This window comes from Salmo salar, chromosome ssa27 (genome assembly GCF_905237065.1).
Source record: "Salmo salar chromosome ssa27, Ssal_v3.1, whole genome shotgun sequence".
Lineage (NCBI taxonomy): Eukaryota > Metazoa > Chordata > Actinopteri > Salmoniformes > Salmonidae > Salmo > Salmo salar.
The window spans coordinates 25,369,914-25,383,361 of record NC_059468.1 but is presented as its reverse complement, the minus strand read 5'-3'; the positions used below and the strand labels follow the sequence as shown (position 1 = coordinate 25,383,361).

At 41.9% G+C, this 13,448-nt stretch overlaps 1 protein-coding gene across 1 annotated transcript; it reads left to right on the top strand.

Moving 5' to 3' along the window:
* Nucleotides 1-3,798: 3,798 nt before the first annotated feature.
* Nucleotides 3,799-9,822, top strand: LOC106588812 (protein FAM8A1). The gene is made up of 5 exons (XM_014178256.2): nt 3,799-4,314; nt 4,786-4,906; nt 5,054-5,177; nt 8,068-8,207; nt 8,592-9,822. Exons 1-5 carry the CDS (start codon nt 3,897-3,899, stop codon nt 8,734-8,736), a joined length of 948 nt encoding a protein of 315 aa, XP_014033731.1. The 5' UTR covers nt 3,799-3,896; the 3' UTR covers nt 8,737-9,822.
* The last annotated feature ends 3,626 nt before the right edge of the window (nt 9,823-13,448 follow it).

The window sequence follows — 13,448 nt, the reverse complement described above, 5'->3', positions numbered from 1 at the left end:
CAGAGCACCAGAACAGAGAAGGGCACTAGAACAGAGCAGGGCCCTAGAACATCAATCTACACGCAATACCCCATAATGACAAAGCAAAAACAGTTTTTTTAATGAAAAATGAAAAATGTATTCAAACTAAAAAACTAAAATACCTTATTTACATAAGTATTCAGACCCTTTGCTATGAGACTCGAAATTGATCTCAGGTGCATCCTGTTTCCATTGATCATCCTTGAGATGTTTCTACAACTTGATTGGACATGATTTGGAAAGGCACACACCTGTCTACATTATATAAGGTCCCTCAGTTGACAGTGCATGTCAGAGCAAAAAACAAGCCATGAGGTCAAAGGAATTGTCCGTAGAGCTCCGAGACAGGATTGCGTCGAGGCATAGATCCGGGGAAGGGTACGAAAAAATGTCTGCAGCATTGAAGGTCCCCAAGAACATAGAGGCCTCCATCATTCTTCAATGGAAGAAGTTTGGAACCACCAAGATTCATCCTAGAGCTGTCTGCCTGGCCAAACTGAGCCATCGGGGGAGAAGGGAGGTGACCAAGAACCTTCCAGAAGGACAACCATCTCTGCAGCACTCCACCAATCAGTACTTTATGGCAGAGTAGCCAGACGGAAGCCATTCCTCAGTAAAAGGCACACGACAGCCCGCTTGGAGTTTGCCATAAGGCACCCAAAGACTCTCAGACCATGAGGAAACCTGGCACCATCCCTACAGTGAAGCATGGTGCTGGCAGCATCATGCTGTGGGGATGTTTTTCATCGGCAGGGACTGGGAGACTAATCAAGATCAAGGCAAAGAGACTCTGGAGAGACCTGAAAATAGCTGTGCAGCAACTCTCCCCATCCAACCTGACAGATCTTGAGAGGATCTGCAGAGAAAAATAGAAGAAACTCCCCAAATACACGTGTGCCAAGCTTGTAACTTCATACCCAAGAATACTCAATGCTGTAATCGCTGCCAAAGGTGCTTCAACAAAGTACTGAGTAAATGGTCTGAATACTTCTGTAAATGTGATATTTAAGTTTTCTTTTTAATAAATTAGCAAAAATTTCTAAACCTGTTTTTGCATTGTCATCATGGGGTATTGTGTGTAGATTGATGAGGAAAAATGTAATCAATTTTAGAGTAAGGCTGTAATGTAACAAAATGTGGAAAAAGTGAAGGGGTCTGAATACTTTCCAAAGGCACTGTAAGTGTCACGTCCTGACCAGTAAAATGGGTTATTTGTTATTGTAGTTTGGTCAGGGTGTGGCACGGGGTGTTTGTTTTGGGGTTTTTGGTGTATGTTCTATGTTTTCTATATCTATGTGGGTTTTCTAGTTTTTCTATTTCTATGTTAGTTTTGGGAACGACCTCCAATTAGAAGCAGCTGGTTGTCGTTGCTTCTAATTAGAGGCCATATTTAAGTGGGTTTATTTTCTCTTGTGTTTGTGGGTAGTTATTTTTTAATTTAAAAAAAATATATAGTCTTTATTTATATATATATATATATATATATATATATATATATATATATATATATATATATATATATGAGAGTCCTTGTGTCATTACGGAACTGTTAGCTGACGTCGATTTAGTTTGTTTATGTGTTCACTTATATAAATAAAAGAAGATGAGCATGATACCCGCTGCACTTTGGTCCACTTTCTACGACGCACCTGACTGTAAGGTATATGGAGACTGTTTAGTTCCAAAAATCAGGGGTTAAATATATGCCCCCAAAAAAGTACACATGTTTCCTGATCTTATATCTCTCAGATACAGGACAGACACTTCAGAACAAAGTTCATTTTGATATTTAGGGGGGGCTGGCTATCTGTTGTTCCATGTAGTTAATCTCTTATTCAATACATTTGTATGGGCTAATAGCAGTAAGGCCCACAATCTTTTTTCATCTAATAATTTTTCTATATATTTCTGGGATACTTCAAGGGGTCTTAAAATGCAAAATCGAATAGCTAAATTGTCCTTGGTATGACCTTATAACAATTCCATATAGCATAGTAGAACGCCCCCATCACCGGGTTTAGATGGGGCTTAGATCTTTATGGGTTAATGTTCTGTATTATATCATCTTTCGCAACAGCTAATGGGGATCCTACAAAATACCAAAACAATACCTAGTGGTAGCGTAATTGCTATTAGAATGTCGTCTAATTCTATATCTCATGCTATTATGTATCTTAGAAAAACATAAATTACAGAACAAATAGGCCTAGGTATCGACGGTAAATTATCTTGGTCTGATAGTTACAGTATGGGTTAACTTTGAAAGATGGAAATATGTCAAGAGATTGGCTGAAGCTAAAGCAGTTGGAAAACTGCTCAATTCTAAAAACTGCAAGTTGGAAGTTTTACCAAATGTATGAAAAACACTACTGCTCCCTTGTGGTGTATGTCTGCCATGCTTGCATGTACAGTATAGGCCTATTTAGAGAGCAATAGTAATGGCGTCTTTTTGTAGGCACTAACAGAGGCTAACAGCTATGGCTCGTTGGCCAAAGCCTACAGGGAAATGTAAAAAAAAATCAAAGATAAGGTCTGTAATAAACACAGGCTTAGGAGATCTTACAGATTTTGTTCTATGAGATAATCTTCATCAGCTAATGTCACTTTGTGTGAATTTTGAAGCATTTATGTAATAAAAAATAGCACACAAAGCACCAGATGTAGCTCATTTCTAGGTTTTAGGACTTCAAGCTGGCTCTCTCTAACTGGGAATACTAGTTTGTTGTTGATCAATAACATTATAGGACTAGGCCTATTCACATGACATGAGAAAGTTACATTATATGTACAGTACCAGTCAAAAGTTTGGACACACCTACTCATTCAAGGGTTTTTCTTTATTTTTACTATTTTCTACATTGTAGAACAATAGTGAAGACATTAGAACTATGAAATAACACATATGGAATCATGTAGTAACCAAAAAAGTGTGAAACAAATCAAAACATATTTTAGATTTAAGATTCTTCAAAGTAGCCACCCTTTGCTTTGATGACAGCTTTGCAAACTCTTGGCATTCTCTCAACCAGCTTCTGTATATCAATAAAAACATATATATATATTTATAAAGCTTTTTTTTACATCAGGAGATGTAACAAAGTGCTATACAGAAAACCAGCCTAAAACCCCAAACAGCAATGGAGAAAATAGTAAAAATAAAGAAAAACCCTTGAATGAGTTGGTGTGTCCAAAGTTTTGACTGGTACTGTATATCAATCAAATCAAATGTATTTATAAAGCTTTTTTTTTATATATCAGCCGATGTCACAAAGTGCTACACAGAAACCCAGCCTAAAATCGCAAACAGTAAGCAATAAATTTACTCATAGCCTAATGATATAACCTAAAAATTGAGGTCTATTCATGGGCTAATGATATAACCTAATAACTAATCAATATTCTCACTGACATAAATAATGACACAAATAATGAATAAATTGGGTATCTAGATTTGAAGTGAGTTCCTCGAAATAATACTACATCATATTTGGTTTGAACGTTACTGAAATCCTTTGTGACTGTCCCTTTAACCTGACAGGAACAGAGTACATGGTCAAAACCACTATTGTTCTAGGGGTGTCATCGGATGGTAATTGGTGTAATTAACCAATAATAAGATTATATATTTATTTAGATTGAATGTAAAGTTTAATGAAAAACGCGATTATTAACTATTTTATATAACTTACTTCTAATGCGTTTGCAAACTGCATACATTTGTGGAATCATTGTTCCGGGTATCCCTGTTTTCTGTACCTAACATGGAACCTTCCAACTTAGAGTAAACTAGGATGGATAACTGTAGCAGATTAGCTGCTGGGGAAAGACGTTTTACGAGTTTAGGGATTTAAGTGAGATCTAGAAGTGGTTTAACCATGGCCACAGCCAGAACTACAGAGAATGGGCCGAGTTCGCGTTCCGAGGAGAGCCAAGAAGCGCAAACAAATGTCAACGCCACAACTGAATACTGCGCAAAGTTGCAGGAATGGATGTGGCAGTACTACTGGGGCTATGCAAATTGGCAAAGCTGGATGACCCTGACTACGTTTCCTTTTCCTCCGTGCAATTTTCCAGTAGCTGGAAACTATCAAGCGCCGACTGGAACTCCATGGCCCGCTGGACAACCAACTTTAGATGCCCGATATGGGTACAACTATCCGGGAATAGGGTACCCCTTTCCATTCCCTGCGCCCCCGACTACGGGTTTTCAGACAGGGCAGCAGATGACAGCTGGTACACTGCCTCATGATGCAAGGCCAGTGCAACAACAGAACGGAAACGCACCTCAAGCAGGTACACTACAAGTCTATGATGACAATCGCTCTATAGGCTTACACTGACTGACGCTGGGTGTAGCAGGTCGGTTTTGTGTCATCACGTAGCTACGAACTAAATGAAATAAATCTAGGCCTACTCGGGTCAAACAAACAAAGACAACACGTTCCTTTATTTGTTCATTACTAGAATTAGTTGCTTGTACAGGATCACATGTGCAGCTTCTTGAGCAAACAGCTGATGTGTACCTACCCACTCATGCATATCTTTACAATCTGCAGAGGCCTTGTTGATTTGAATAGAACACATTTTAAGTCAGCACTTGAGCCCACCTGACCTATGGCAAGTCACCTATGCATTGACTTAATTGGCTGAACAAAGTTAAATGGATTGGTCAGGGGTTTAAAGTAGGTCTGCTCACATTCTTTCTAAATGAGTTCAACATAATCTACCTGGGTACAATATCTGAAGTTGTCTTCTCCCCCTCAGGTCGGGAATACACCATCCCTTCTCCCCTCCACAGATTCCTAGCAGAGACGGTGGACTTCTTTATTTTATTTTGCGTCAAAGCAACCATCATCCTGTGGATTATGCACCTTAGTGGCATGAAGTGAGTCAATCAGTGTAGCCTTTTATCATTTCCATGCCCTTGAATGAGGGGGAAAAATACAAGAAAATAACATTAATGAACATTTATTTTAGGCATCATAATAGGCTATGATTATTCTCCTGTATTCCACTCTACTCTCCCCCACAGGGACATCACTAAGTTCGTCACCCACTTCATAGTTGAGGAGATAGATGAGAACACGTCTATGGAGGACCTGCAGAAGATGATGGCAGTAGCTCTGGTCTACAGGGTACTGGTCTGTTTCTATGAGGTGGGTATTTCATATGAGGTACAGTATCTCTGGTCAACAGGGGGCTGGTCTGTTTATATGAGGTACAGTATCTCTGGTCAACAGGGTGCTTGTCTGTTTATATGAGGTGGGTATTTCTATGAGGTACAGTATCTCTGGTCAACAGGGAGCTGGTCTGTTTATATGAGGTACAGTATCTCTGGTCAACAGGGAGCTGGTCTGTTTCTATGAGGTGGGTATTTCATATGAGGTACAGTATCTCTGGTCAACAGGGGGCTGGTCTGTTTATATGAGGTACAGTATCTCTGGTCAACAGGGAGCTGGTCTGTTTATATGAGGTACAGTATCTCTGGTCAACAGGGGGCTGGTCTGTTTATATGAGGTACAGTATCTCTGGTCAACAGGGGGCTGGTCTGTTTATATGAGGTACAGTATCTCTGGTCAACAGGGAGCTGGTCTGTTTCTATGAGGTACAGTATCTCTGGTCAACAAGGGGCTAGTCTATATGAGGTACAGTATCTCTGGTCAACAGGGGGCTGGTCTGTTTATATGAGGTGGGTATTTCTATGAGGTACAGTATCTCTGGTCAACAGGGGGCTGGTCTGTTTCTATGAGGTACAGTATCTCTGGTCAACAGGGGGCTGGTCTGTTTATATGAGGTACAGTATCTCTGGTCAACAGGGAGCTGGTCTGTTTATATGAGGTGTGTATTTCATATGAGGTACAGTATCTCTGGTAAACAGGGGGCTGGTCTGTTTATATGAGGTGTGTATTTCTATGAGGTACAGTATCCCTGGTCAACAGGGGGCTGGTCTGTTTCTATGAGGTACAGTATCTCTGGTCAACAGGGGGCTGGTCTGTTTATATGAGGTACAGTATCTCTGGTCAACAGGGAGCTGGTCTGTTTCTATGAGGTACAGTATCTCTGGTCAACAAGGGGCTAGTCTATATGAGGTACAGTATCTCTGGTCAACAGGGGGCTGGTCTGTTTATATGAGGTGGGTATTTCATATGAGGTACAGTATCTCTGGTCAACAGGGGGCTGGTCTGTTTCTATGAGGTACAGTATCTCTGGTCAACAGGGGGCTGGTCTGTTTATATGAGGTACAGTATCTCTGGTCAACAGGGGGCTGGTCTGTTTATATGAGGTGGGTATTTCATATGAGGTACAGTATCTCTGGTCAACAGGGGGCTGGTCTGTTTCTATGAGGTACAGTATCTCTGGTCAACAGCGGGCTGGTCTGTTTATATGAGGTGGGTATTTCATATGAGGTACAGTATCTCTGGTCAACAGGGGGCTGGTCTGTTTCTATGAGGTACAGTATCTCTGGTCAACAGGGGGCTGGTCTGTTTATATGAGGTACAGTATCTCTGGTCAACAGGGAGCTGGTCTGTTTATATGAGGTGTGTATTTCATATGAGGTACAGTATCTCTGGTCAACAGGGAGCTGGTCTGTTTCTATGAGGTACAGTATCTCTGGTCAACAGGGAGCTGGTCTGTTTCTATGAGGTACAGTATCTCTGGTCAACAGGGAGCTGGTCTGTTTATATGAGGTACAGTATCTCTGGTCAACAGGGGGCTGGTCTGTTTCTATGAGGTACAGTATCTCTGGTCAACAGGGGGCTGGTCTGTTTCTATGAGGTACAGTATCTCTGGTCAACAGGGAGCTGGTCTGTTTCTATGAGGTACAGTATCTCTGGTCAACAGGGAGCTGGTCTATTTATATGAGGTGTGTATTTCTATGAGGTACAGTATCTCTGGTCAACAGGGAGCTGGTCTGTTTCTATGAGGTACAGTATCTCTGGTCAACAGGGAGCTGGTCTGTTTATATGAGGTGTGTATTTCTATGAGGTACAGTATCTCTGGTCAACAGGGAGCTGGTCTGTTTATATGAGGTACAGTATCTCTGGTCAACAGGGAGCTGGTCTGTTTATGAGGTACACTATCTCTGGTCAACAGGGGGCTGGTCTGTTTATATGACGTACAGTATCTCTGGTCAACAGGGGGCTGGTCTGTTTCTATGAGGTGTGTATTTCTATGAGGTACAGTATCTCTGGTCAACAGGGGGCTGGTCTGTTTCTATGAGGTGTGTATTTCTATGAGGTACAGTATCTCTGGTCAACAGGGGGCTGGTCTGTTTATATGAGGTACAGTATCTCTGGTCAACAGGGGGCTGGTCTGATTATATGAGGTGTGTATTTCATATGAGGTACAGTATCTCTGGTCAACAGGGGGCTGGTCTGTTTCTATGAGGTACAGTATCTCTGGTCAACAGGGAGCTGGTCTGTTTCTATGAGGTACAGTATCTCTGGTCAACAGGGGGCTGGTCTGTTTCTATGAGGTACAGTATCTCTGGTCAACAGGGAGCTGGTCTGTTTCTATGAGGTACAGTATCTCTGGTCAACAGGGGGCTGGTCTGTTTCTATGAGGTACAGTATCTCTGGTCAACAGGGAGCTGGTCTGTTTCTATGAGGTACAGTATCTCTGGTCAACAGGGAGCTGGTCTGTTTATATGAGGTACAGTATCTCTGGTCAACAGGGAGCTGGTCTGTTTATATGAGGTGGGTATTTGAGTATTGATCTTATGTCAGTCTGAGATTAGGCTATAGTTTCCAGTGAGAACAATCGTGCAGTCTCAGTGTAGCTACCTGAGACGTTTACGGCTCGTATGTGAACTTTTAATTGCCTACACCAGCATAAGATTGGTTATGTTGGTTATACATAAAGTTACAAAGCATTGAGAATGAGTGACAACCTAAACCCCTGTATTCACAATGGAAAACACATGATTCATGTCCTACCTCAGATAATGACTCATGGTGATATGTGTGGATTGCATCAGCATTGATCTTTATGAAGAATATTTGACATGGTATATTTCCACTGTCACTCTGACCTTCCTCCTCTCAGATCATCTGTATCTGGGGTGCGGGTGGTGCCACCCCAGGGAAGTTCCTCCTTGGTCTTCGGGTCGTGACATGTAACAGTTCAGTCCTGGTCCGACCTAACCGGGTACTGGTGGTACCGGCATCTAACGTCACCCTGTCAGCGTAAGTCACTGATTCCATGTGACACATCCTGTTTAGTTCCGTTAAAAACAGATGAAAATATGACTGCATTTCCGTATGCAAATGTGTGACCATGATAACTTTGACTGTGAGCATTGAATATGAAACACACACAAATGCTCACTGGAGCCTGAGTACTTGTCAGGTCAATAGCTATGTAGTATGCTATGAAGATGTGAAGCATACCTCTGAAAATGGGGATTTAAGCCTTGTTTTTTTTTTTTTTTTTTTTTGCAATTCATTTTATGGTACTTTTCCCACTGATCTTAACCTGGTATTGCATGTTTAGGTTATTGCTATGTAATTAATATGATCTATTGTCAAGTACTGTAAAAGTAACTTCAAACCCTTTCTCCCTCCTCCCAGTTCCACGGTGCGGGCGTTGAACAAGAACTTCTCCATTGCCTTCCTGTTCCCCGTCTTCATTATCCTCCTCTTCTTCCAACACAACAGGACTGTCTATGACGTTGTGGCTGGAACCATCGTGGTGCAGCGCAGAGGGGCCAGATAAAATACCCTGTAGTTGATCTGAACAGGGTCCTGTTCAGTAGGGAACACCGTAGCATAACACTTTGGAACAGAAAATGTAAATCTGTGTTCTTATTGGACATGTTCAGGTACCTTCCTGTTTCATTAAGTATGAAAACGTTTCTCTCTATTGAACACAACCCAGACCGTGGGCTTCTAGAACTGAACAGAAGGCCTGTAATACAGAACTAGGCCTACAGTCTATCCATGGATACATGCGGCTCAGACTGAAACCCACTCAGGACAGATTGGAGTTTGGTACAACGTTATAAACAAGTCTCATGGGGAGGCCTCAGAACATCATGGTTGTTTTATCTTCTTCATTCATAAAGTGTGGTTACTAAACCATTCCCTAGTTACTACAGAGCTAGACAAGCTGAATATTTCAATGGAATGTTAGAGAAGTTGTATGTGATGTTTATATGCAGTTGTAGACTGACTCGTATATGGATAAGGGCTTTTTCCAGGTCAAGATGAAAGGTGAAATGTGACGGGGTTGTTTGCACAGTGGCCATTCCGCATTGTCTAAATGGAACTAAAAACTGTTACTTGGGTCTTTTTTTACTGAACTCCTCTGAATTTTGCCTTGAGGCTGTCTGTCTTTCTGGGCCACATTTTCAGCAGCAGGTTTGCATTCTACTGTCTAGTTCTTTTTTCACCAGAGCCAGTCTCAGACAGTTGTCATTCTGACCCAAATCACAGATCAGAATCTGGACGTTCCAGACTTTTCCTCACAAATAGGAGGTTGGCTGGTTGTGTCTGCATAGATTTGTGTGTGTGTGTGTGTGTGTGTTGGAATGCACACCTCTGCTATGTCTGGACTCACAAACCATGACTCAGGGTATTCTATTTGACAATTCATCCCTTACACAGGCTAACCTTAAATGCATGAGTGTAAATTACCACCCTGAAGTCAGTTTACAATGTAATTCTTTACACTACTGTACACACTACACTTTATGTACATCTCTCAGACAGCATGCCCACACTGTACATGTTATAGTTCAGCATATGGATACAGGTCCAGGACTTCTATTTTGATATAGTAAATGTATCATGGGTCTATTAATATGTGGCTTTATTGTGTCAATTTCATGCTTAATCACCACCACGACACTGTAGTGAAATACTCAAAACCGTTACAATGTTGAACCACAGGGGGAGATAGAAAACAAAACAGAGCAAATATCACTTTTGACTTCATGCAAGGCTTCCTCTCCTCTTCCAAGCTCATTATGCCACATTTCCCATGAGGGTTAACCCCAGTGTTTTACCCAAAGGCTCTGACTTTTCTATTTTCATCTACACAGACCAGCATCAATGTTTCACTGCATCAGTGTTCCGGTGGACCTGCTCTAACCTGGAGCCAAGGCAAGGCCCTGGGTCCTTTTCATTTACATAACAATGGCCAATTGTGGACTTTAACACCGTGTGACAAAGCAACAGTCCTGAATGATGCAGATGTTGTTGATTCTGCACACCACAAGTCTTCAGTGTCACACTCCTGATGGAAACACAATAACGCTAGAGGTACATTAACATTAAACACTGACGACACCCTAGTGTGGGGGTAAGTTTCAGTGGAAAAGCACCATCAATTTCCTCTGCTCTTTCTTCCTCTCCTCCCCCTCTCCTATTCTCCAGTAGTGCCCTGTAGGCCAGTATGTCCTGGGAAATTCCTCCTAATAAACTCTAGTTGGATGGAATGAATGACTAGAACAGCGTAGAGCTGGGTCGACCAAGGACACACTCGCACTAGTCAACAATAAACAACCATGTTTTTCCATGGATGCATTTCCACTTGAACTCAGTGACACAGACATGCTCAAAATACAGTCACACTCAGTCACACACACTCAGTCACACACACTCAGATCACATGCTCTAAACTGTAGTGGTCTGTCATCAAATTCCTCTGCTGTCTTTTCTGGTGACTTGTCTGAGAGAAAGAAACAATGTACTCCTCTCTGTCTGACTCTCCCTGTCTGTGTCTCTCTGTCTTGCCCTGTCTCCCGCTCTGTCTCTCGCTCCGTCAGTAACAGTAAACATTACACACACAAAAGTTCCAAAAGAATAAAGAGATAAAATGTCATTATGTCTATATACAGTGTTGTAATGATGTATCTCTGTCGTCGTCGTCGTCGTCCCCCCCCTGGCTGGGCCAGTGGGTTCATAGCAGGCTGGCGGCTCTCTTTGTCTCTCTCTCTCTCTCTCTCTCCCTCACTCCCTTTTGGCTGGCTGATGACACAGCAGGCTAATGCTGAATGGCTGGTTTTAATGATGATCATGTCATAACCAGCAGTGAGAGCATGTGTATTTTGATGTGCTGTACATTCTGTGACAGATGACATGCATACAGTACACCCTATTTTAATAGATGGGTTACTGTACTGAAGACTCTCACAGTGGCTGTCTGACTGGCTCTAACATTGATCTGGCAGGCACATGCCAACTGTCTGTGTCTGTCCCTCCCTTCAACTTGGATGACACTCTAACACAGCCTCTGTCCTGAAAATGCACTGGACTGAAACATGTGCAGTTGACTACACTGCAGGCATTACTTCTCATCCTAGGACATCATTTGCTCTCCTCTGCTGAGTCCGGCCATATGGCATTGGTCTTAGACCTGTGTTGTAGTGAAACGATTACTTGGGGTTTTGCCAACAGCCGTGGGATAGTGTTAAGGTTATCTTAAACGTGGAGCACATTCACTATTTGCTCTACTATATCACAGCAACAAGTTGTTGTTAGGTAGAAAATACACCACTTAATGATGAATAATATATTTTATAATTGTTGTACTCAGAGTATTTTGTTCGCTTACAATGCTGAGCTAATTGAAATGTGTAACGTGATGTACAGTTGTAGTGGATAAAATGTGCTGATATAGCCAATTAAGAGCTCTCGCAGGCAAACGAGGTGTTGAGGAAGTGAAAATAACGAGTCTACTAAAGTGAAAATAACAAGTATAAGGAGAGGTGGGAAGGAAGTCACTACCTCTGAACTGTCTGTTGGTTTCCATGAGATCGACCGTTGTTTGTTCTAGTTGAATTTTGTTTTGGTAAACTCGAGTATTACTTTCCTTAAAGGGATAGTTAATCCAAATTATAAAATGAAATGTTGCTTTCCTTCCTGAGTAATTTTGTAATTTGGATGAACTATCCATTTGAATCTTAACCTGCAATCATTCTGAACCACATAAATTAGGATTTCCATGGGTGTTTTTGTCTCACTGCTTTTCAGTTAGAGACCATTGTCCTCCCTTTCTGTATAGATCTGTATAGCTGTATCAGTTCCCCAAATAGCAGCTCCATTAATTCTTATGCATTAGTAATCACTAGTCTCCACACATCATTATCTCTCTCTCCATGCGCACAAATGAAGCAAAAGCTATAAATCATCACTGCTGGCTTGGCTTTCAGGGGCATTGTCGCTCTCTTTCTCTGTCTCTCTCTCTCTCTTCCTCACCGTCTCTCTACCTCTCTCTCTGTCAGTCCTCAAGCAGATGCTGGCATTGTCATACGTCCTTCAGCGCAAAGCCCAAACTCAACTCTCTTTTCTCTGGGACTGAATGAGTGTAATGAAATATTTCGCCCAGCTGAAATATGTAGGTCAAGGAGACAACAGGGTGACAAGGACAGTATCAAGTGACTCATTGTGTGTGTGTGTGTGCGTGTGTTTGCGTGTATCCCACTAAGCTAGTGCTTTTGTCCATTGCATTCCTTTGCCAACTGCGTTTAGCAAGGCTCAATGCACGTATCCACAGTCTCTCACAGAACATAAACTAGAGAAATTGGATAGTTATATGAACATGTTATAGCTTATTGTGCTATCTATATGTAAGGAGTTCACTGCTGTGCTGAGGTATCTTAGTAGCAAACATGATAGCTTATTGTGCTACAGTTGCTATGTGTAAAGGGTTCACTGCTGTGCTGAGGTATCTTAGTAGCAAATTTGTTGCTGGGAGGAGAAAGTTGTCCTCTACGCCAAAGAACTGAGAGAGGCTTAGCAATAATTATGCCCAAGTGTATCTAATACAATGTGGAGAGAGAACGAGAGAGGGAGAGAGAGGAAGAGAGGGAGAGAGGGGGCACAGAGAGGGAGAGTCAGAGAGAGGGAGACCGTGCTTGGAAATTCTTTCAGATCTCTCACCAGAGGGACTGGAGGCTATGGAATACCCAGCATAACTCGATTAAAATTCATAGAGTCTCACCAAAGCTCAAGAGCAGTTATTATACAAGAAGAGCCCAGTACAGTTCAGCAGCTTCTCTCTATGGGCTCTGGCGCAGACACACTATCTCCGTTCTCTGTTCTTCAATAGCTGTAATTGTTGTTCTGTCAGGAGAGAGGCAGACAGACACCATGGCATTTGCCCTGTTTTGTTCTGTGTGATATCTCTTTTAATGAGTCTCCTATGTACACCGATGCACAGCTTGTACTGTAGAAGTTTGAGTAATGGAACATTGTCGAGAGACTTTTCAATAAGGGCAACAAAGACGGCAAGTCACTTGACAGTAATAAAAATGTTATATACCCCTTAGCAGACACTTTTATCCAAAGCAACAGTGAGTGGACACATTTTTTGTATGTGTATGTGATCACTGTGGGATTTGAACACGCAACCATTGCGTTCTAAGGTAACACTGATCTTTACCTGAGTTGCTTCTGGAAGTCAATGTGTGAGCAGACAGCACT

Excerpts from the sequence above, each read along its gene's own strand:
- LOC106588812 (XM_014178256.2), top strand. The coding sequence starts at position 3,897 with ATGGCCACAGCCAGAACTACAGAGAATGGGCCGAGTTCGCGTTCCGAG. Across the intron at positions 4,907-5,053 it reads ATGCACCTTAGTGGCATGAA|GGACATCACTAAGTTCGTCA; the intron begins GTGAGTCAATCA and ends TCTCCCCCACAG. Across the intron at positions 5,178-8,067 it reads TACTGGTCTGTTTCTATGAG|ATCATCTGTATCTGGGGTGC; the intron begins GTGGGTATTTCA and ends TCCTCCTCTCAG.